Genomic DNA, 21,339 nt, shown 5'->3' on the forward strand with positions numbered 1-21,339 from the left:
GGGGCGCCCAGGACCGGCCGGACCTGTGGGACCCGGGGCCCTGGTTGTCTGGGGAGGCTGTCACGTCGAGACGACAGGCTCTTCCGGGGCTGGAACAGCTGTGGGCGGCAGGATGTCTTGGCACCTGCAAACTCATAAATACCGCCGTCGCCCTGGTGGCCAGAGACGCGCGTATGCAGGCATTTGGCGCCCAGAGGGTGAGCCAGGGACTGGGAGGGAGCCCCCGGCCCCAGCTCTCAGCCGGTCTCTGCCCTGCTCTTTTGTCGGGGGAAGGAAGGTCCTGGATGAGCTGGAGACAGAACTGGATGGGGAGGGGAAGGGCTAGGGAGAAAGAGGGTGAGAATACAGGTGCAGAGCCAGGGGGGAGATGCCAGAGAATTGGGGTCACTAAAGGCAAGGTGGGATGCGGGAGAGGGGGCAGAGGAGATGGCACGGCTCCAGGTGGGATGGAATTCTTGGGGGAATCTAGGGATGGAGTGGGCTTTGTGGAGATTACAAAGACCAAACTGGAAGGCTGCAGGATGGAGAGGAGAGTGATGAGGTCTCTGAGGACAGGGTGGAATTCTGGGGATGGGGCTGTCAGAGGCCGCTTCCTACACCGAGGTCCCCCACCCAATCCCAAACCTCTTGCACAGAGAGTGAGCTGCAGTTAAGAGGGAGGGCTCTGGTGCCAGGACCCCTGGGTTTGAATCACCGCTCCAGCACACCTGAGCTCTTGCAGCTGAATCACCCTGTTGCTCAGCCTCCTCCTCCGTGATGCGGGGCTGATGGTGGCAGTGGCCACCACACATAGGAATGTCCTGAGGCTCCTGTGAGTTAATCTATGCAAAGTGCGTAGCACAAAGGGAAGCTGAGGGCATTTGCCTCTAGGAGTGATCATTATTTTTGTTTGTCCTCCAGCATCTGGATAAGCCTCCCTGTGAAGACCTCCCTCCCCAAGACGCTGCCTGATCCACCTGCAGGCTCTGTCCTCCCAGCCCCTCCTGCAGTCCCTGAAGGAATCTGAGCCCTCCGGACCCCTCCCCATTCCCCTCTCGGTTCCCCACCCTCCTTCTACCATGTGCTGCCTTCGTCCCTGCTGGTCCTGCTGCTGTCTGCTCCTCTTTTTCTCCCTGGGAGTCCAGGGGTCCCTGAATCCTAGTGCTGCCCCGGAGCAAGTCCACCTGTCCTACCCAGGTAAGTGTCTGCGACCCTGTGACCTCTCCTGCAGGCATTTCCCCGCGAGGTCCTACGCTCAGGAATCCTACACTGATTGCTGGAGGACCCTAGCCTTCCTGAGCCTGGATTGTCCAGTTCTCTTAAGGGCAGATTATAAACAGACTGCATGCAGCTGTGTGGGGGAAATGATTCTGGTGTCTTTGGTCCACGCTCACCTAAGGGGGCTGCTATTGTCCTTACTCATCGTGTGACTGCTCCCACAAAGCTGCCTCCTCATCCTTGATCTCGGGGCAGGGGGGTAGGGCACAGAGTGTTAAGACCTGGGACTCTGGACCCTCTGCACCCAGACTTTCTGGGTTTTAGTCTTACCTTTGCGACTTGTCTGCTGTGTGACTTTGGACAAGGGACTTAACTCCTCTGGTCTCAATCTCCTCATCGGGACAATGGGGTAATATTAGTGAGACCAGGGGGAGGACTCAATGAGATCTTACCTGTGAAGCAGCAAAACAGATCTTGACGTGCGGCAGTGGTTCTCACGTGTTTTTGTCTCAGGAGGCTTTTGCACAGTAAAGATTATATAGGAGCTCAGAGAACTTTCTCTGAGGCGAGTTATAGCCATCATAGTTGCCATTAGAAACGAAAATGGGGACATTTAAAAATATACATTAAGTCATTTAAAATGAACAATAATAAACCCATTCAGCAGCAAGGTAAATGACTTTCTTTTTGTCTTTTTTTTAGGGCTGCACCCCTGGCATATGGAGGTTCCCAGATTAGGGGTCCAATCAGAGCTGCAGCTGCCAGCCTACACCAGAGCCACAGCCACGCGGGATCCAAGCTACATCTGCGACCTACACCACAGCTCACGGCAAGGCCAGATCCTTAACCCACTCAGCAAGGCCAGGGATCGAACCCGCAACCTCATGGATGCTAGTTGGGTTCGTTAAGCACTGCGCCATGACAGGAACTCCGTAAATGACGTTTTTTGTGAAGAGTAACTACACTTGACAAAAGAAGAGAAATGTAGTGGGAAGAGTGGCATTGATTGCCCACTTAACCCACTGAACCACAAGGAAACTCCAAGGTAGTTTGTTTGTTTGTTTCTTTCTTTCTTTCTTTCTTCCTTCCTTCCTTCCTTCCTTCCTTTCTTTCTGTTTGTTTTTTAGGGTTGCACCTGTGTCATATGGAGGTTCCCAGGCCAGGTGTGGAATCAAAGCTGCAGCTGCCAGCCTACACCACAGCCACAGCAACGCTAGATCCTTAACCCAATGATTGAGGCCAGGGATTGAACCTGCATCCTCCTGGATACTAGTTGGATTCTTAACCTACTGAGACACAACAGGAACTCCCCCAGGTCGTTTCTTAAAGGTTAGTTGCCATGCGGAATCTGAAACCACAACATGGAACTGGCTTTGGCATTTGCTGGCCCAGTGACTTTGGACAAGGCCCTTTGCCTGGAGGCCTCTGTCAAATGGAACAAAAATAAAACCTATCTCACGGGGCTGCTGTGACAACCCAGTGAGATCATAGCTGTCCTTTGTTTGGCCCACACAATGATAATAGCAGATATTTTATAAGTGCTTTAGAAGGAAAACTCACTCAACCTCATATTAGACCTTGGGCGCCAGGTACTATTGTTTCTTCCGTTTTACAAGAGAGTCAGCTTAGGGTCACAGAGGTGAAGAATCTGACCCCAGGTCACACTGTCTGGAATTTGAACCCAGGCAGGCTGGCTCCAGAGCCTGCTGTATTTGTTTTTAAAACTTCCAATTTTGGGAGTTCCCATCATGGCGCCATGGAAATGAACCTCGCTAGGAACCATGAGGATGCAGATTCCATCCCTGGCCTCGCTCAGTGGGTTAAGGATCTGGCGTTGCCGTGAGTAGTGGTGTAGGTTGCAGATGCAGCTCAGATCCCATGTTGCTGTGGCTGTGTCGTAGACTGACAGCTGTAGCCCTGATTCGACCCCGAGCCTGGGAACCTCTATATGCCCCAGGTGCGGCCCTAAAAAGACAAATACACACACAGAAACAAAAAAACAACTTCAAATTTTGTATTCATTTTAGATTCAACAGAAAATGCGCAAAAATATGAGAGTTCCTATGTCCCCCCTCACCCTGTTTCTCCTCGTGTTACCATCTTGACAGGTTTAAGTACGGAGCAGTTGTTTGTCTGAGTTTGTTTTTGGTTGGATAGCCCTCATCTGATCGTTTCTCAGTGAAGTGTACTGGATTGTGCATTTTTCTGGCAAGACTGTGTCAGATGGACTGTAGCATCCTTCTCAGTACGCGGCACCAGAGGGCTCCTGGCATTGACGCGGCTCCCTGCTGTCGGGGGTGACGTTAGCCTTCATCGCGTGGTTAGAATGGTGCCTGCTGGCTCTCTCCCCTGTAGGGCTTTGAGTCTTTCCTTTGGAGTTCATAAATATCTTGCAGGAGACTACTTAAGACTCTGCAAATCAGGTTTCTCCTGAAATTTTCACCCACTCAGTTTAGCATCTGTCCGTGAATCTTGGCTGCAACAATTGTTAGTGTGGAGTTTGCCTACTCGTGATTTTGTACATTTTCTAATTTCCTCTCTCTGTCTCATTGAAATTTTACTGTAAGGAAGGACTGTCCATCCCCTCTCCACTTATTGATTTATTGATTTATTCAACTATTTATTTCTTTCAGTATGGACTCATGGATATATATTGTATCCCCTGGATTAAATCCAGTCTAATCCAGTCACTGTTTATTTTGTGGCTCCAATTGTGCCTGACTTGGTCTTTTGGAATTCCTCCAGATGGGCTTCTGTGTTCTTTCAACAACCCTTCCCCCAAATCAAGCGTTGAGCTGCTTCCCTTTCTGGAATCACTAATCATTCCAGGATAGTCTTGTACATTTCCGACCTCCTCTCTGGAATCAACTACTTCTCTAAGGAGCCCTGGTTCCTTGCATCAGAGAAGAGGTATTTAGAAACTAAGATCTGGAGTTCCCTTCATGGCTCAGCGGTTAATGAACCCGACTAGGATTCATGAGGATGCAGGTTCGATCCCTGGCCTTGCTCAGTGGGTTAAGGATCCGGCATTGCCATGAGCTGTGGTGTGGGTCACAGACGCAGCTCGGATCCCACGTTGCTGTGGCTGTGGTGTAGGCCAGCAGCTGTAGTTCTGCTTCCACCCCTAGCCTGGGAACCTCCATGTGCCGCAGGTTCGGCCCTGAAAAGCAGAAAAATAAAAATAGAAAGTCAAATCTGAGCCCTAGGTGTGCTCCTTGCTCCTGAGGTGTCACTGCTTCCAGGCCCTCTCACCGAGCTTGGCAAATACAATGTGCCCATGTTGGTATGCATAGGTACATGCTCGTTTTTCTGTATTTCCCTATATGTATATATGCGTACGTGTGTATATATGTGTGTGTGTATAGGTATGTATGTTTACGTATATGTAAGATGCCATGAGATCATCCTGAGACCTCTGATTTCAGTCCATCAGGAAGGGCTTAGTTTAGCCTTCTTCCTCACTTGTAACTCCTTTCCCCAGCACTGGGAAGCACTGACTTACTTGTCCATGCTAGCATAAGGATGACCTGGTTGCCGAATGGCCTGCCCGCATCCCCTGTGAGAAACCCTTGGTGATGGTATATGCGTGCCGACCTTTTCTCTGGAGTTTTGCTGCCTCGTCTAAGCATTAGCCCACGGTTCCTTTTGTTCCCCACCTCTTCAGTGTGGTGGTGTGATTTTTTGAAATAGAGTTATGGCCATTTGTTAGTGTTTCTATTCCATAGTGCCTTCCCTCTCACAACCTGGGTGGGTTTTATTTATTTATTTTTAAGCCCACACCCTCGGCCTATGGAAGTTCCCAGGCTAGGGGTCAAATCAGAGCTACAGCTGCCAGTCTACACCACAGCCACAGCAATGCAGGGTCCAAGCCCCATCTGTGACCCACACCACAGCTCACGGCAAACACGGATCCTTACCTCACTGAGCGAGGCCAGGGATCGAACCCACGTCCTCATGGATACTAGTCAGATTGTTTCTGCTAAGCCATGACGGGAACTCCCAAGCTGGGTGGTTTTTAATGTTTACTTATTTCGGGGCGGGGGGGGGAGTGAAGGAAATATGAAACGTGATTAGAGCTCTGGGAGTCAGGATTATAAGGAAAAGACAGACTCAGAGAAGGGTTCTCCCTCTGCGTCCGACTAATGACTCCATTCCCATTCCCCCTTTTTCTACCCCTTCCCCATCCACCCTATGTAAGTAACCCATCTCCTAAACTTTGGGTGTATTCTTCTGTTTCTTCTGTATAAGTAAATGCGCAGATTATCTATGTATTTTCTTCTGTCTTCTTACAAGACGAGTATATGACTATAGACTCTTGTGCTTCTTTCCACATTGTGTCCTGGACGTCATTTGCTATCAGCTCCTAGAGCTTATTCTCTTTCTTTTTGGCAGCTGCATAGTACTCCATGGTATGGATGTTACATGGTTTATTCAGTCACTTGCCTATGTGTGGGCATGTCAGAGGTTTCTGATATTTTGCAATTACAAACAGCAATGCGATGAATAAACTTGTTCTCGTGCATTTTGTGCACATGTTGCAGGAGGAAGAACTCAGGCTCTTAGCATCAGAGTATATCACATGATATATATATTTTTTCTTTTTAGGGCTGAATCTGAGGCATATGGAAGTTCCCAGGCTAGGGGTCGAATTGGAGCTACAGCTGCCAGCCTACGCCAGAGCCACGGCAACTCAGGGTCCAAGTCGTGTCTGCGACCTACACCACAGCTCACAGCAATGCCAGATCTTATCCCACTGAGCAAGGCCAGGGACCGAACCTGCAACCTCATGGTTCCTAGTCAGATACGTTTCCACTGCGCCACAATAGGAGCTCCCCCAAATGGTTTTTTTTTTTTTTTTGTCTTTTTGCCATTTCTTGGGCTGCTCCTGCGGCATATGGAGGTTCCCGGGCTAGGGGTCGAATCGGAGCTGTAGCTGCCAGCCTACGCCAGAGCCACAGCAACGCAGGATCCGAGCCGCGTCTATGACCTACACCACAGCTCACGGCAACGCCGGAACCTTGACCCACTGAGCAAGGACAGGGATCGAACCCGCAACCTCATGGTTCCTAGTTGGATTTGTTAACCACTGCGCCACAACGGGAACTCCCAAATGGTATTTTTAAAACCTTAATTTGGTGGCTGATGTTTAAGAATTTGGAGCTATCACTTAATAGTTTGTATATTTACAGACAGCTTGTACAACTCAATAACAGAAAACATCCCAATCAAAAAATGAAGAGAATTTAGAAGATCTAAATAGCCATTGCTCCAAAGAGGACATACAGATGGCTAATAGGCACATGAAAAGATGCTCAGCATCACTCATTATCAGAGAAACGCAAATCAACACTACAACGAGGTACCACCTCACATTGGTCAGAATGGCCATCATTAAAAAGTCTACAAATAGGAGTTCCCGTCGTGGCGCAGTGGTTAACGAATCCGACTAGGAACCATTAGGTTGCGGGTTCGGTCCCTGGCCTTGCTTAGTGGGTTAACGATCTGGCGTTGCCGTGAGCTGTGGTGTAGGTTGCAGACTCGGCTCAGATCCTGCGTTGCTGTGGCTCTGGTGTAGGCTGGTGGCTACAGCTCCGATTGGACCCCTAGCCTGGGAACCTCCATATGCTGTGGGAGCGGCCCAAGAAATAGCAAAAAAAAAAAAAAAAAAGTCTACAAATAAATGCTGGGGAGGGTCTGGAGAAAAGGGACGTCTCCTTCACTGTCGATGGGAATATAAATTGGCACAGCCACTGTGGAGAACAGTATGGAGGTTCCTCAAAAAACCAAAGGTAGGAGTTCCCGTCGTGGCTCAGTGGTTAAGGAATCCGACTAGGAACCACGAGATTGCAGGTTGGATCCCTGGCCTTGCCAGTAGGTTAAGGATCTGGCATTACCATGAGTTGTGGTGTAGGTCGCAGATGCAGCTCAGATCCCGCGTTGCTGTGGCTGTGGTGTAGGCTGGCAGCTGTAGCTCTGATTCAACCCCTGGCCTGGGAGCCTCCATATGCCAAGGGAGCAGCCCTAGAAAAGACAAAAAAAAAAAAGAGAGAGAGAGAGATTATTATACTGAGTGAAGTTAAGTCAGAAAGAGAAAGAAATATCACATGAAGTTGTATGTGGAATCTAAAATATGACACAAATGAACTTGTTTACGACTCACAAAGAGAACACTTGTGGTTGCCAAGGTAGGAGGCGGGGGGAGGGATTGGGAGTTTGGGATTAGCAAATACAAACCATTATATGTAGGATGCATAAACAACAAGGACCTTGGAATTCTCTTGTGGAGAAGGGGGTTAAAGATCCGGCATTGTCACTGCCGCAGCTTGAGTCACTGCTATGGTGTGGGTTTGATCTCTGGCTGCGGCGCTTCCGTATGCTGCGGGCTTGGCCAACAGCGTTAACAAGGTCCCATTGTACAGCACAGGGAACTCTCTTCAATATCCTGCAACAAACCATAATAGAGAAGAATCAACAATAGTGGGTATTAACTAGCAAGAGAAAAATGTGTGGAATAAAATGAAATACAATAGAAAAAAATTTGAAGGTTTATATATCTACCTGTATATATGCTCTTGGGATAGAAAAACCACCATATAAAGATTTGCTCTGGGAGGTCCCTTTGTGGCTCAGCGGTAACGAATCTGACTAGTATCCACGAGGACAAGGATTTGATCCCTGGCCCCGCTCAGTGGGTTAAGGATCCAGCGTTGCTGCGAGCTGTGGTATAGGTCACAGACACAGCTAGGATCCCATGTGGCTGTGGCTGTGGCTTGGGCCCGCAGCTGCAGCTCTGATTTGACCCCTAGCTTGGGAACTTCTACCTGCTGTGGGTACCAAAAAAGGGTTTGCTCTGGAAGTTGATAGGTGGATGGCAGTGGGTTTGCTTCCTGCCGGCAGGCATTCCCAGGGCTGAACCATGGCTGCCCCTTTCAGCCAGGGCAGGCTCTTCAGTTTGCCACACATTCCACGTCTCCTGGCTACCTTGCTCCTTACAGCTGGCCCTTGTTCCCATTTCTTGTCTTTTGTTGTTGTTGTTGTTGTTATTGTTGCTATTTCTTGGGCAGCTCCCGCGGCATATGGAGGTTCCCAGGCCAGGGGTTGAATCGGAGCTGTAGCCAGTGGCCTACGCCAGAGCCACAGCAACGCGGGATCTGAGCCGCATCTGCAACCTACACCACAGCTCACGGCAACGCTGGATCGTTAACCCACTGAGCAAGGGCAGGGACCGAACCCGCAACCTCATGGTTCCTAGTCGGATTCGTTAACCACTTCGCCACGACGGGAACTCCCCTTGTTCCCATTTCTATCACCTAGCTGGCCTCTAGACAGCCGAGTTTGCAACCCCTCAATGGTGTCATGTGTCAAATGTCTGGCACAGGCCTGCACCACCACCACTGATAATACTAATAATAGTCTTCTTTCATCCACATAACCACGACCATACTAGGCAGTTTCCAGAGCTCTCCTTTTTTTTTTTTTTTTTCCTTTTCTTTTTTCCTATGGAAGTTCCCAGGTCGAATTGGAGCTGCAGCTGCCGGCCTACACCACAGCCACAGCAACGCCAGCTCTGAGCCACATCTGTGACCTTCCTGGAAACTTGCCACAATGTCAGATCCTTAACCCACTGAGCGAGGCCAGGGATTGAACCCACATCCTCATGGATGCTAGTTGGGTCCTTTCCCTGCTGAGCCATAACAGGAGCTCCATCGAGTGCTTTGCTTTTATTTATTTGTCTAAGCTTCAGAGAATCCTATAGGGTAGATACTGTTATTATCCCATTTTACAGATGTGGAAACTGAGGCTCAGGGAGATGCAATGACTTGCCCAAGGAAAAGCCCAACTTGGAAATGGTGGAGCTGGGATGGAACTTGGGAAATGCAGAACCTGTGTCCTTCACTACCCAATGTTCGGAGACACCCCCCCACCCCTGCACACCCCTCCCGCCCAGGCCCGGGCCTCACGGCCCCGCCCCCTCTTCCTTTCTCTCCAGGGGAGCCGGGCTCCATGACTGTAACCTGGACCACATGGGTCCCAACCCCCTCTGAAGTGCAGTTTGGGCTGCAGCTCTCGGGGCCCCTGCCCTTCCGGGCTCAGGGCACCGTCAGCCCCTTTGTGGATGGTGGCATCCTCCGGCGGAAGCTCTACATACACCGGGTCACACTGCAGAAGCTGCTGCCCGGGGTCCAGTACGGTGAGAAGGCCCCTGGGCCCAGGCGTGGAGAGGGCATGGGAGGAGGGGCGGGATATGGACTGGAAGCTACCATTGGCAGGTGGCTCAGGCTGGGCCGCTAACCCTCTGCTTATCTGCAAGCCTAGGGCACGAGCCGCTGGTGTGAAAATGGAAGGTGTTGGGGACTGGGGTGCAGTGACAGAAGGGGCCCTGGGTCAGATGCGTTCAGTCCCGTGGAAGATGGATGCGGTGAAGCAGACGTCCTGGAACCCCCACCCCACCCCTGCCCCCACTGACCGCGACTTTCTCCCTCGCCCTCAGTTTACCGCTGCGGCAGTGCTCAGGGCTGGAGCCGGCGGTTCCGCTTCCGGGCGCTGAAGAATGGGCCGCACTGGAGCCCCCGTCTGGCTGTGTTTGGGGACCTGGGGGCTGACAATCCCAAAGCCCTACCCCGGCTGCGCAGGGACACCCAGCAGGGCATGTACGACGCTGTGCTCCATGTGGGTGAGGCATCGGCCAGGGTGGGGAGGGGGCTTGGGTGGGAGGCAGCACCAGGACCTTGGAGGGGACCTGAGCTAGTGTGGTTCGGACGCTGGCCCTGGAGATGGTGGTGAGACAGGCTGCCCACCTGAAAATCAGTTCCGACAGAGACACCTGTGCTGGTTTTCTCCCCTGCTTTCTGGTTCTGAGAGCAGAGTTCTGAATTCATAGGGCTGTTGTGATGACTAAATAAGTTGACATTGCCTGGCATGTTGTAAGCGCTACCCAAGTGTTGGTGTTCGTTGTCCTTGTCGTTGCTGCTGTGATTTGAGAGGACAGGATACACATGGGAGCTAGAGATTAGGGCCCATACAGTTCAAGGCCACAGACTCTGGAATCAGACTCCCAGGATTTGATGCCTGGATCTTCACTAACCAGTTCTGTGACCTTGAACGAGCACTTCACCCCTCTGGACTTCTTTCCCCGTCTGAAGTGGGGATCATCCTAATAGCTGCTTCAGAGGGTGTTTTGAAGATTCAGATGATCAAATATGTAAAGCGTTTGGAACCGCGCCTGGTACAAAACCCATACCAGACTATGTCAGCCTGAACGCTGTCGTTGCTCTGGGAAGGGGTGAGATGGTGGGCAGAGCTGGGGGCTGGTATGATCCGGGCACAGGAGACCAGCATGCCTCTGCGGGGGCCTCAGGGTCCAGAGGTTCAGGAAACGCTTCCAAGGGCCTCTTCGGTGGGTGTGAGGTAGGGATCGGAGAACTAGGATGGCTCGGGGGCCAGGGCTTGCACAGCCCACACCTGGCCAACCAGGCCTCTCAGTTCTCGCATGAGCAGAAGGGGGTCTAGGTCTTCAATCCCTCCTCCGCCCCGCCCCTGCCCCCCAGGAGACTTTGCCTACAACATGGATGAGGACAACGCCCGCGTCGGGGACAGGTTCATGAGGCTCATCGAACCTGTGGCCGCCAGCCTGCCGTACATGACGTGCCCTGGGAATCACGAAGAACGCTAGTGAGGCCCGAGGGCTTCAGGGCAGGCGAGGGCCCAAGCAACACGAACAGTCCTTCTTAGTGTCTCATCTTAGTCTCTCATACTGCAGCAGCTCATTTTGTGGCAGCAGAAGAGACAAGGATGAGGGATGAGGGCTGAGCAGGGAGCCAGGCCTGGCCTGACAGTGGGAGGTGGAGGAGGGCAGGTGGCACCCAAACCCCACCCCCGCCCACCCCACCCCCGCCAAACACTCTTACTTCCCTTCTTCCAGCAACTTCTCCAACTACAAGGCTCGCTTCAGCATGCCAGGGGACAACCAAGGCCTGTGGTACAGGTAAACTGGGAGGGGTGGGGCTGGGAGACTGGCCTCCTGCCCCTGGAGGATGGGAGATGCCGAGGAGGAACCCCCCCCCCCAGCTCTGACCCCTGCCCTTTGACCCTTCCAGCTGGGACCTGGGCCCGGCACACATCATCTCCTTCTCCACCGAGGTGTATTTCTTCCTTCATTACGGCCGCCACCTGGTGGAGAGACAGTTTCACTGGCTGGAGAGGGACCTCCAGGTAAGGGGGGCAAGGGGAGGTCCCCCCTTGGACCTGCCTCCCCTCCCCCTCTCCAGCCCCGCCCCTCACTCTGGGTCCCTCTCTCCAGAAAGCCAATAAGAACCGGGCAGCCCGGCCCTGGATCATTACCATGGGTCACCGGCCCATGTACTGTTCCAATGCCGATTTGGATGACTGTACCTGGCATGAAAGCAAGGTGAGGACCCCCCCGACCCCCCCCCCCAAGGTGCTGAAATCCAGGTGCGGGGTTGGCCCGAGTCCCCCCTCACCTCCTTGCTCTTCCTGCCCAGGTTCGCAAAGGCCTCCTGGGCAAATTATATGGATTGGAGGATCTTTTCTACAAATACGGTGCGTGACCCCAGGGAGTCCCCGGCCCCGCCTCCCACCTCTTGGGGATTCAGGGGCCTGACCCTGCTCTTGCTGTGTCTCAGGGGTCGACCTGCAGCTGTGGGCTCATGAGCACTCGTATGAACGTCTGTGGCCGATTTACAACTACCAGGTGAGGCCCAGGGCCGGCTAAGGCCCGGACACCCCCCCCACCCCCCACCAATCAGACCTCCCCCCTCCCGGGGCGGCGGTGGGGGGTGGGGGTGCTGGCCTGTTGTGACGTGCCCCTCCCCTTTGTCCCACCTCCAGGTATTTAACGGCAGCCGAGAGACGCCCTACACCAACCCTCGGGGCCCTGTCCACATCATCACCGGATCTGCCGTGAGTAGAGCAAGCGCCTTGGGCCTCTCTCCTCATGCTGTTTATGGAGGGTGGGCCTTGCTCCCGGTTGGGTGCCGAGTTGTCCTTTATATAGCCGCCACGTCCAAGCTCTCAACCCGAGGGGTTCCGTGCACCTTGTGGCGTGCCCATTGTACAGATGCGGAAGCGGAGGCTCGTTCAAAGTCGCATGTTCAGCTCTCCTGGTTAGATCCAGGGCAGGGGGCCTATTGTTATCATTGTAACTGACTGCAGACTATTCACATTTATTCACATTGCACCAGCTTTCTCTCTGCCAGATCCCACCCTTTATTTATTTACCTACTTACTTACCTATTTATTTATTTTGCTTTTTAGGGCTGGACCTGCGGCATATGGAAGTTCCCAGGCTAGGGGTCGAATTGGAGCTACTGCTGCCAGCCGACGGCACAGCCACAGCAACACCAGATCTGAGCCTCACCTGTGACCTATACTACCGCTCAGAGCAACATCAGATCCTTAACTCACTGAGCGAGGCCAGGGATCGAACCCACATCCTCATGGATTCAGGTCAGGTTGGTTAACTGCTGAGCCACAAGGGGAACTCCCCGCACTATATTTAGTTACTGCGTCTTCTCAGTCTCCTCCTCCTGTGACTTGTCCTCCCTTATCTTTCATCCTGGCCAGTTGTTTTTTTTTTTTTTCAGAATGCCCTTGGATTTGGGTTTATCTGACATTTTCTCATGCTGAGATTCAGATGATGCATTTGGGGCCAGACATTCGCAAGGGGTGCTGTGTCCTCAGCACCTCCCACCAGGGGTTACACATCCTCACTCTGTCTCATTCCTGGAGGGGCTTCTCTGCATCACCTACTTTAGGAAGCGTCTGCTGGGTTCTCCCACCAGAAAGGGATTGTATTTCCCGTTTTAGTTAATCAGTATCTCAGGGGAGATGCTTCTAGACCCTGCAAATGTCCCGCTTCTCAACTTTCACCCACTGTTTTTGGTTTTCTTTTTCTTTCTTTATGGAAGTTCCCAGGCCAGGTGTTGAATTGGAACTGTGGCCACAGGTCTACACCACAGCCACGGCAACACCGGATCCCAGCTGCCTCCAGGACCTACACCACAGCTCATGGCAATGCCGGATCCTTAACCCGCTGAGTGAGGCCAGGGATCGAACCTGCATCCTCAAGGATACTAGTCAGTTTCTTAACCCGCTGAACCACAACAGGAACCCCATCACCCGCTGATTTTTGAATCCATCAGTGGCGCTAGTCTGCAGCAGTGGTTACTGTGATGTTCTGCTGGGGACCCTCTCTTTCCCTCATCCCGCCGAGCTTTATTAATTAGCCTCCTCCCACGAGGAAGCGTTGTCCCTTCTGCCCCATTTATCTGGTTATTTAGTTATGGGTTTATACCAGTATGGACTCCTGGGTAATTCTTTTATTCCGTGGGCTGTAATCCAAAACTACTGCTGTTTATGCTGCTGCTCAGATTGCTCTGACTTTGACCCCTGGGAACTCTGCAAATCAGACCCCGTGTCCTTTCCTTGTGTCCCTGTCATTTAGTGGGCTCTAAGGTCCTCTGGGATCATCTTGCCTTCCCCCACCCCAGCCTTGGAAGCCATCACTTCCGCAAGAAGAGGGGGCTCACTTTTTAAGCTGATTCTTACAAATTAATGAGATCAAAGTAAGAACCTCTCATGATAAAAATTCAAACAGTACTTGGAGTTCCCGTCATGGCTCAGTGGTTAACGAATCCGACTAGGAACCATGAGGTTGCGGGTTCGATCCCTGACCTTGCTCAGTGGGTTAAGGATCCGGCGTTGCAGTGAGCTGTGGTGTAGGTCATGGAGGAAGCTGGCATCCCGTGTTGCTGTGGCTCTGGCGTAGGCCAGTGGCTACAGCTCTGACTCGACCCCTGGCCTGGGAACCTCCATATGCCACGGGAGCAGTCCAAGAAATGGCAAAAAGACAAAAAAAAAAAAAACCCAAAAACCAAAAATTCAAACAGTACAGGGGCAGGACACCAACCAGTCCCCATGCTTCTCAGTCCCACTGTTGACGGTTATGTGTTCAGTGGCGTTTTAGAATATTTTCTCCCTATGCAAATCAGTAGTTGTCTCAACAAAGATGTGTTACTGCATCACCCATTTTTCAAAAATGGCATGGGAGTTCCCGCTGTGGCATAGTGGGTTAATGATCCCAAGTTGCTGCTGCTGTGGCGTAGGTTGCAGCTCCAGCTCGCATTCCATCCCTGGCCTGGGAACTTCCATGTGCCTTGGCGTGGCTGAAAATGAGAAAATAAATAAAATAAAATAAAATAAAACTTGGGAGTCCCTGATGGCTCAGTGGGTTAAGGATCTGGTATTATCACTGCTGTGGCACAGGTCCAGGAACTTCTGCATGCCACAGGTATGGGCAAAAATAAAAATAAAAACATGGAGTTCCCGTTGTGGCGCAGTGGTTAATGAATCTGACTAGGAACCATGAGGTTGTGGGTTCGATCCCTGCTCTTGCTCAGTGGGTTAACGATCCGGTGTTGCCGTGAGCTGTGGTGTAGGTTGCAGATGTGGCTCGGATCCCACGTTGCTGTGGCTCTGGCGTAAGCGGGTGGCTACAGCTCCGATTGGACCCCTAGCCTGGGAACCTCCATATGCTGCGGGAGCGGCCCAAGAAATGGCAAAAAGACAAAAAAATTAAAAAATTTAAAAAAATAAAAACATCTTGGAGTTCCTGCTGTGGCACAGTGGGTTAAGAATCTGACTGCAGTGGCTTGGGTCACTGCAAAGGCTCAGGTTCAATCCCTGGCCCCATGCAGTGGGTTAAGGATCCAATGTTGATAGGTCACAACTGCGGCTCAGATTCAATCCCTGGCCCAGGAGTTTCCACATGCCGTGTAAAAGCACTGAATCCTAACCACCAGACCACTGGGGAACTCCTTGTGTCTTTTATCTTATTTGATTTTTGCTTTTTAGGGCCGCACCTGCGGCACAAGGAAGTTCCCAGACTAGGGGTTGAGTTGGAGCTGTAGCTGCCAACCTATGCCACAGCCACAGCAATGCGGGATTCTGAGGCTCGTCTGCAACCTACACAGCTCATGGCAATGCCAGATCCTTAACACAGTGTGTGAGACCAGGGATTGAACCCACATCCTCATGGATACTAATTGGGTTCATTACTGCTGAGCCACAACAGGAACTCCCTCTTTGTGTCCTTTATTTTATTTTAATTTTTAAGGCTGCACCTGCAGTTCCTGGAAGTTCCTGGGCCAGGGGTCGAATCAGAGCTGCAGCTTCACCCTATGCCACATCTTGTGGCAATGCTGGATCCTTAACCCATTGAGCAAGGCCGGGGATTGAACCCACATCCTCACAGTGACCAAGTTGTATCCTTAACCCACTGAGCCACAGTGGGAACTCCCTCCCTGTGTCCTTTAAATTACAGCACAGATTTTTTTCCTGGTCCAGGATCTGGTCCAAGATTGTATTTTCTGTTTAGTGTCTTGTCTCTCTCCCTTTATTTTTGTTTTTTTATTTTTTATTTTTTGTCTTTTTGCCTTTTTTCTAGGGCCGCTTCCCATGGCATATGGAGGTTCCCAGGCTAGGGGTTGAATTGAAGCTACAGCTGCCAGCCTACACCAGAGCCACAGCAACACCAGATCTGAGCTGCATCTGCGACCTACACCACAGCTCACAGCAACGCCGGATCCTTAACCCGCTGAGCAAGGCCAAGGATCGAACCCGAAACCTCGAGGTTCCTAGTCAGATTCGTTAACCACTGCGCCATGACGGGAACTCCTCTCTCCCTTTAATTGGAAACATTTCCTTGCTCTTTCTTCATTTTTCATGACTTTGAAAAATCTGAAGAGTACAGCAAAGTTGTTTTGTAGGCTATCCCTCCAGTTTGGGTTTGTCTGGCGTTTGCTGGTAATTAGATTGAAATTACGCATTGGGGGTAAGAGTACCCAAAACAATACCATCTGTCTTCCCAGGGCCTCCTATGGGAGGCGCCTGGTATCCCTTTAGCCCCTGTAAGTCTTAGTTTATACATTGCCTCTTCCATAGTTACAACTTTCCCCTTTATAATTAATAAGTATCTCCTGGAGATACTTTGAGACGATGCAAATATTCTGTTATTCCTCAAATTTCTGCCACTGCTTTTATCGTGCATTGACGATTCTTGCTTTAACCAGTTATTACAACGATGGCTGCAAAATGGTGATTTTTTTTTTTTTTTTGAGCTCTCCTATCCTTTCTGCTCACATCTCCTGGCTTCCTACTGCAAGGATGAGCACTGCCTCTCTCCCAGGCAATGATTTGATGATTTCTTCTATTCTGTGAATTGTGTTTTCCCCTTAGCAATACGTCTTGGGAGTTCTCGGTGTAGCTCAGCGGGCTGCAACCCCGATAGTATCCATGAGGTTTGATCCCTGGCCTCGCTCAGTGGGTTAAGGATCTGGAGTTGCCATGAGCTGTGGTGTAGGTCACAGATGCGGCTCAGATCCTGCGTTACTGTGGCTGTGGTGTGGGCCGGCAGCTGTAGCTCTGATTTGACCCCTAGTCTGGGGACCTCCATATGCCACAGGTGTGGCCCTGAAAAAAAAAAAAATTGTATTGGCCGTCTTTCTACTTTGCCCGGCTCTGGGATGGCTACACTATAATTTATTTAACTGACCCCCACTGATGAGCATTTGACTGGCTTCCAACTCAGGGCTTTTATAGAAAATGCTGCAGTGGACAGTCTTGGACAGCCAGGCACTGTTCTAAAAGTCGAAGACCCGAGGCACAGGAGGCTTGGCTGGGTCAAACCACTCAATCTTAAGCATTATGGAGGTCAAGCCTTGTTTTGTTTTTTTTAAGCAAGGTGAATAAGTATTTAAAGAGACAAAATAGAGAAGACAGGTGTGGAGAAAGCACAGCCAAGTTTTATTAAGAGATAAGAAAGTGTGGAGTTCCCGTTGTGGCTCAGTGGTTAACGAATCCAACTAGGAACCATGAGCTTGCAGGTTTGATCCCTGGCCTCACTCAGTGGGTTAAGGATCCAGCGTTGCCGTGAGCTGGGGTGTAGGTCGCAGATGCAGCTCGGTTCCAGCATTGCTGTGGCTGTGGTGTAGGCTGGCAGCTGCAGCTCCGATTCAATCCCTAGCCTGGGAACCTCCATGTGCTGCAGGTGCGGCCCTAAAAAGACAATAAATAAATAAATAAATAAATAAATAAATAAATAAATAAATAAATAAAAGAGAGAGAGAGAGAGAGAGAAGAGTAAAACACAGGTAGAAGAGCCTGGAAGTCAAGTCTTAAATGACTTTGTTGTCCTTGGGGCTGGCAGGTGGTTTCTGTTCCACCTGCCCCAGCCCTGGGGCTAAGTGATTCTCTCCGGCAGGGCTGTGAGGAGCGGCTGACCGCCTTCACCCTCTTCCCTCGGCCCTGGAGCGCCGTGCGCGTGAAGGAGTATGGCTACACGCGGCTGCACATCCTCAATGGGACCCACGTCCACATCCAGCAGGTGTCTGACGACCAGGTCAGTGAGCGGTGGCCCAGTCACCTGCCTGGTAACCAGGCCCAGCATGTTCTGGAGCCGAGTGGTTTAAAAGGTGGACCTGAGAGCTGGAAATCCTAGGCTCAAATCCTGCCTTGGCTACTTACCAGCTGGGTGACCTCAAGCAACTTTGAGGCACGGTTTTCCCATCTGCAAAATGGGGATGTTGACGGTTTCTACCTCACAGGATTGTCCGGGGGGGGGGGGGGCGCGGATGACTTCTTATATGAAAAGTACTAAGAACAGTTTCTAAAACACGGTAAATTCTATCAACATGAAGCGGGTTGGGGGGCTGGGAAGGAGGTAGAAGGCAGGAGGCAGAGAGAGGGAAACCAGTATAACGGTGTGGGGTCGGGGTGGCTTAAGGTTAGATGGACCCAAATAATCATGTCTCATCTTTATTTTTCCTATTATAGTTTTTAAATAATGCTAATAGCTGTGACTGATGGAGCATCTATTGCAGACCAGACCCGAGGCTAGTTGCCTTATATTTAGTCTCTTTAATCACCACAACAATCCTATGGGACAAATATTCTTCCCATTTTGCAGCTAAGAGAATGGAGGCTCAGAGAGGGGAAGTAATTTTCCCAGGGTCACATAGCCAAGGGGTGCCAAGCTGGGATCTGACTCCAAAGACCATATTACTTTTATGATAAATAATTAGTTCCCTTTGTGGTGCAGTGCAGACACATCTGACTAGTAACCATGAGGTTGCGGGTTTGATCCCTGGCCTCACTCAGTGGGTTGAGGAGCTGGCACTGACACGAGCTGTGCTGTGTAGGTCACAGATGTGGCTTGGATCTGGAGTTGCTGTGGCTGTGACATAGGCCAGCAGCTGTAGCTCTGATTGGATCCCTAGCCTGGGAACCTCCATACACCACAGGTGTGGCCCAGAAAAACAAAAAAAGAAAAAAATAATAATTATCACCGTTTATTGAGCAGCGCATGCCCCAGGGGCAGGCTCTTGTGTGTATTATCTATTCAGTTCTTCCACTTTATAGAATGTGGAAATTAGGCTCAGCGTTGGGGCATGTGCTGAAGGCCACACAGAGAGTGGCTTTTCTGGGTCATAAAGTGAGTTATGTCTGACTCCAGGGTTTGTGCTCTAATGATAATAGCCTATGCTTACTGAGTCTTTGCCATGTGCCAGGCTCCAGGCTCCCTTTATAGCCTTTTCCAATATTCATTTATTTCCCACAACTTCTATCAAGTAAGTACTCTTACTAACATCCCCACTTTTCGGATGAGGAAATTGGAGGCTCAGAGATGTCTAGCAACCTGCCCAAGGTCACACAGCCTATTAAAGGCAGAGCTGAGATTTTTTATTTTCTTTTTGGGGCCGCCCTTGCAGCATTCAGAGGTTCCCAGGCTAGGGGTCAAATTGGAGCGACAGCTGCTGGCCTACACCACAGCAATGTCAGTTCCAAGCCGTGTCTGTGACCTCCACCACAGCTCATGGCAACGCAGGATCCTTAACCCACTGAGTAAGGCCAGGAATCAAACCTGCATCCTCATGGATGCTAATCAGATTCATTTCTGCTGAGCCTCCATGGGAATTCACAGACCTGAGATTTGAATCCAGACAATCTGGCCCCAGAGTCTGGGCTTTCAGCCCCCATTACCTCGTCTCCTTCTTTTTTTTCCTTGCAGGACGGGAAGATTGTCGATGACATCTGGGTGGTGAGACCCCTGCTTGGCCGGATGATGTACCACTAGGGATGGGGGACAGCTCTCATCGGGCATCCTGGGCCTGGCTACCCTGGCTGGGGTGCCCAGGCGTAGGAGGAGAGACAGGGCGGGCCTCAACTCCTTTGCCCCCCTCAGCCCCCCGTGGGGTGGATGCAGCCCAGAGGAGCCTGGAGCAGCTTTTCCCTCCCAGAGAGGTGGGGGTCCCGACTAGCTGCACTGAGAGAGCAGGTGCAGGGGCAGAGCGAAGCAAGACAAGTCTTGGGTGACACAGCCCTGCTGTCCTGCATGGCACTGCCTGGGCGGCGTGCCCACAGGGCCTCAGGAATAAAGAGGCTTATGGCTGTGGCTCCATGGACTCTGAACTTCTGCTGGGGATGCCCCGCTGGGCCACCTCTCCTGAGCAAAGGGCACAGGCATGTCCCAGCCCCAACTCTGCAGGGTGGGCTCAGCCATCATGACCCCGATCTCCAGCAGGTGGCACCAGTGACTGTCTCTTCCTGGCCAGCCCTCAGTGCCAACCAGAGGACTGGCTCCAGTGGCCCAAGGAGTGCTACCCAGTGTCCCCCTTGTGCCTCAGTTTCCCAGCTTGACCGTGACTTATCCTGGGAGCGGGGGCGGGGGGGGGGAGTGTTAAGACTCCTACCTTCCAGCTGGGACAGCTGACAAGTTAGGAGCTCACGGAGCTGATGTTTTCCTCCCTTTTTCAATTTCTTTTCCCCTCCGTTTCTTTTCTTCTTCTCTTGTATTCGACTGTTATTTATTGAGCACTTATCATGTGCCAGGACCCGTTCTCCATGCTGTGAACAACACAGAGCTGCCTGCCCTCCTGGAGCCGCCGTTCTCTCCAGGGTGTGGGACAGCGAACGCGATAAATAAGTAAAATACACAACAGGGTAGATCGAGAGAAGGGCACAGAAAAGGCAGGGAGGGGTGGAGAGTTGGGGGGCAGCGTGCTTTTCATGTGAAGGCTCAGGGAGACCTCGCCGAGGGTGACACTGGGTCTGAAGGGGTCTGACGGAGGAGCCACATGAGCAGTCCAGGAGGAGGAACAGCCAATGCAAAGGCCCTGAGGCAGAAATGCGCCTGCCCTGTCGGAGCATCAGAGAGGAGGCCAGTGTGGCCTGGGGGCAGAGAGAGGGAGAGCAAGAGAAGGGATGCGGGCAGGGAGGTGACCGGGGCAGAGGTGTGGGGTCTTGTGGGTCTCGGGGAGGACTCTGTCCTTTATCCTGAGCAAGAGGGAGCTGAGGGAGGGCACTGAGCTGGCGATGGGCAGGATCTGACTCCAGGAGGTCCTAAGCAAAGACAGGGCTCTGGCCTTGGGGCTCAGGCCTCCATGGGGAAGCCCTAAAGTTCCCAGCTCTGCAGGCTGACGGCACAGCCGATCCTCCAGGGCACCGTGCGGTTTCGGCTCCTCACGTCCTATTTGCAGCCAGCCCTCCACGCAGCGGGGCCCACGGGCCCCTGGCAATTTCTTGAGCACAACGAGCTCTTTCTCACTGCGGGGCCAGTGCCCTGGCTCCCGATGCTCTGAATGCCCCACCCCCACCCCAGCTCATCCCGGGGCTGCCTCTTCTTGGCATCAGGGCACCTCCACCTTCCCCGATGACCCAGATAAAATAACCACCATCACTCTCTGCCCCACCCTCATTTACTTTGTTCCTGGCCCTTTGAATTTGGCCAATCTCTCACTGATTTACCTTGTTCAGGGTTCGTTGGAGTTCCCATTGTGGCTCAGAGGGTTAAGAATCTGACTCGTGTTCATGAGGATGTAGGTTCGATCCCTGGCCTTGCTTAGTAGGTTAAGGATCCAGCGTTGCCGTGAGCTATGGTGTAGGTTGCAGATGTGGCTTGATCTGGTGTTGCTGTGGCTGAGGTGTAGACCGGCAGCTGTAGCTCTGATTGGACCCTTAGCCTGGGAACCTCCATATGCTGCAGGTGTGACCCTAAAAATCTCAATAAATAAACACATATTTGCTGCCTTAAAGAAGGCTGCCATGTGTCAGGCTCTGAGAAGGCAA

At 51.7% G+C, this 21,339-nt stretch overlaps 1 protein-coding gene across 1 annotated transcript; it reads left to right on the forward strand.

The window, feature by feature from the left end:
- Nucleotides 1-908: 908 nt before the first annotated feature.
- ACP7 (acid phosphatase 7, tartrate resistant (putative)) lies at nucleotides 909-19,934 on the forward strand. Its single transcript, XM_047791922.1, has 12 exons — nucleotides 909-1,176; nucleotides 9,188-9,388; nucleotides 9,689-9,871; nucleotides 10,746-10,869; nucleotides 11,120-11,182; nucleotides 11,295-11,409; nucleotides 11,498-11,605; nucleotides 11,700-11,757; nucleotides 11,841-11,908; nucleotides 12,046-12,117; nucleotides 17,477-17,614; nucleotides 19,283-19,934. The coding sequence occupies exons 1-12, from the start codon at nucleotides 1,059-1,061 to the stop codon at nucleotides 19,346-19,348; spliced, it is 1,314 nt and encodes a 437-aa protein (XP_047647878.1). The 5' UTR covers nucleotides 909-1,058; the 3' UTR covers nucleotides 19,349-19,934.
- The last annotated feature ends 1,405 nt before the right edge of the window (nucleotides 19,935-21,339 follow it).

The sequence above is a fragment of the Phacochoerus africanus genome, chromosome 8 (genome assembly GCF_016906955.1).
Source record: "Phacochoerus africanus isolate WHEZ1 chromosome 8, ROS_Pafr_v1, whole genome shotgun sequence".
In the NCBI taxonomy this organism is placed as follows: Eukaryota; Metazoa; Chordata; class Mammalia; order Artiodactyla; family Suidae; genus Phacochoerus; species Phacochoerus africanus.

Bases quoted from the DNA above. Each gene is read 5' to 3' on its own strand.
- ACP7 (XM_047791922.1), top strand. From the start codon at position 1,059: ATGTGCTGCCTTCGTCCCTGCTGGTCCTGCTGCTGTCTGCTCCTCTTT. The intron at 1,177-9,187 runs GTAAGTGTCTGC...CTTTCTCTCCAG, and splicing joins AGTCCACCTGTCCTACCCAG to GGGAGCCGGGCTCCATGACT. The intron at 10,870-11,119 runs GTGAGGCCCGAG...CCCTTCTTCCAG, and splicing joins GGGAATCACGAAGAACGCTA to CAACTTCTCCAACTACAAGG.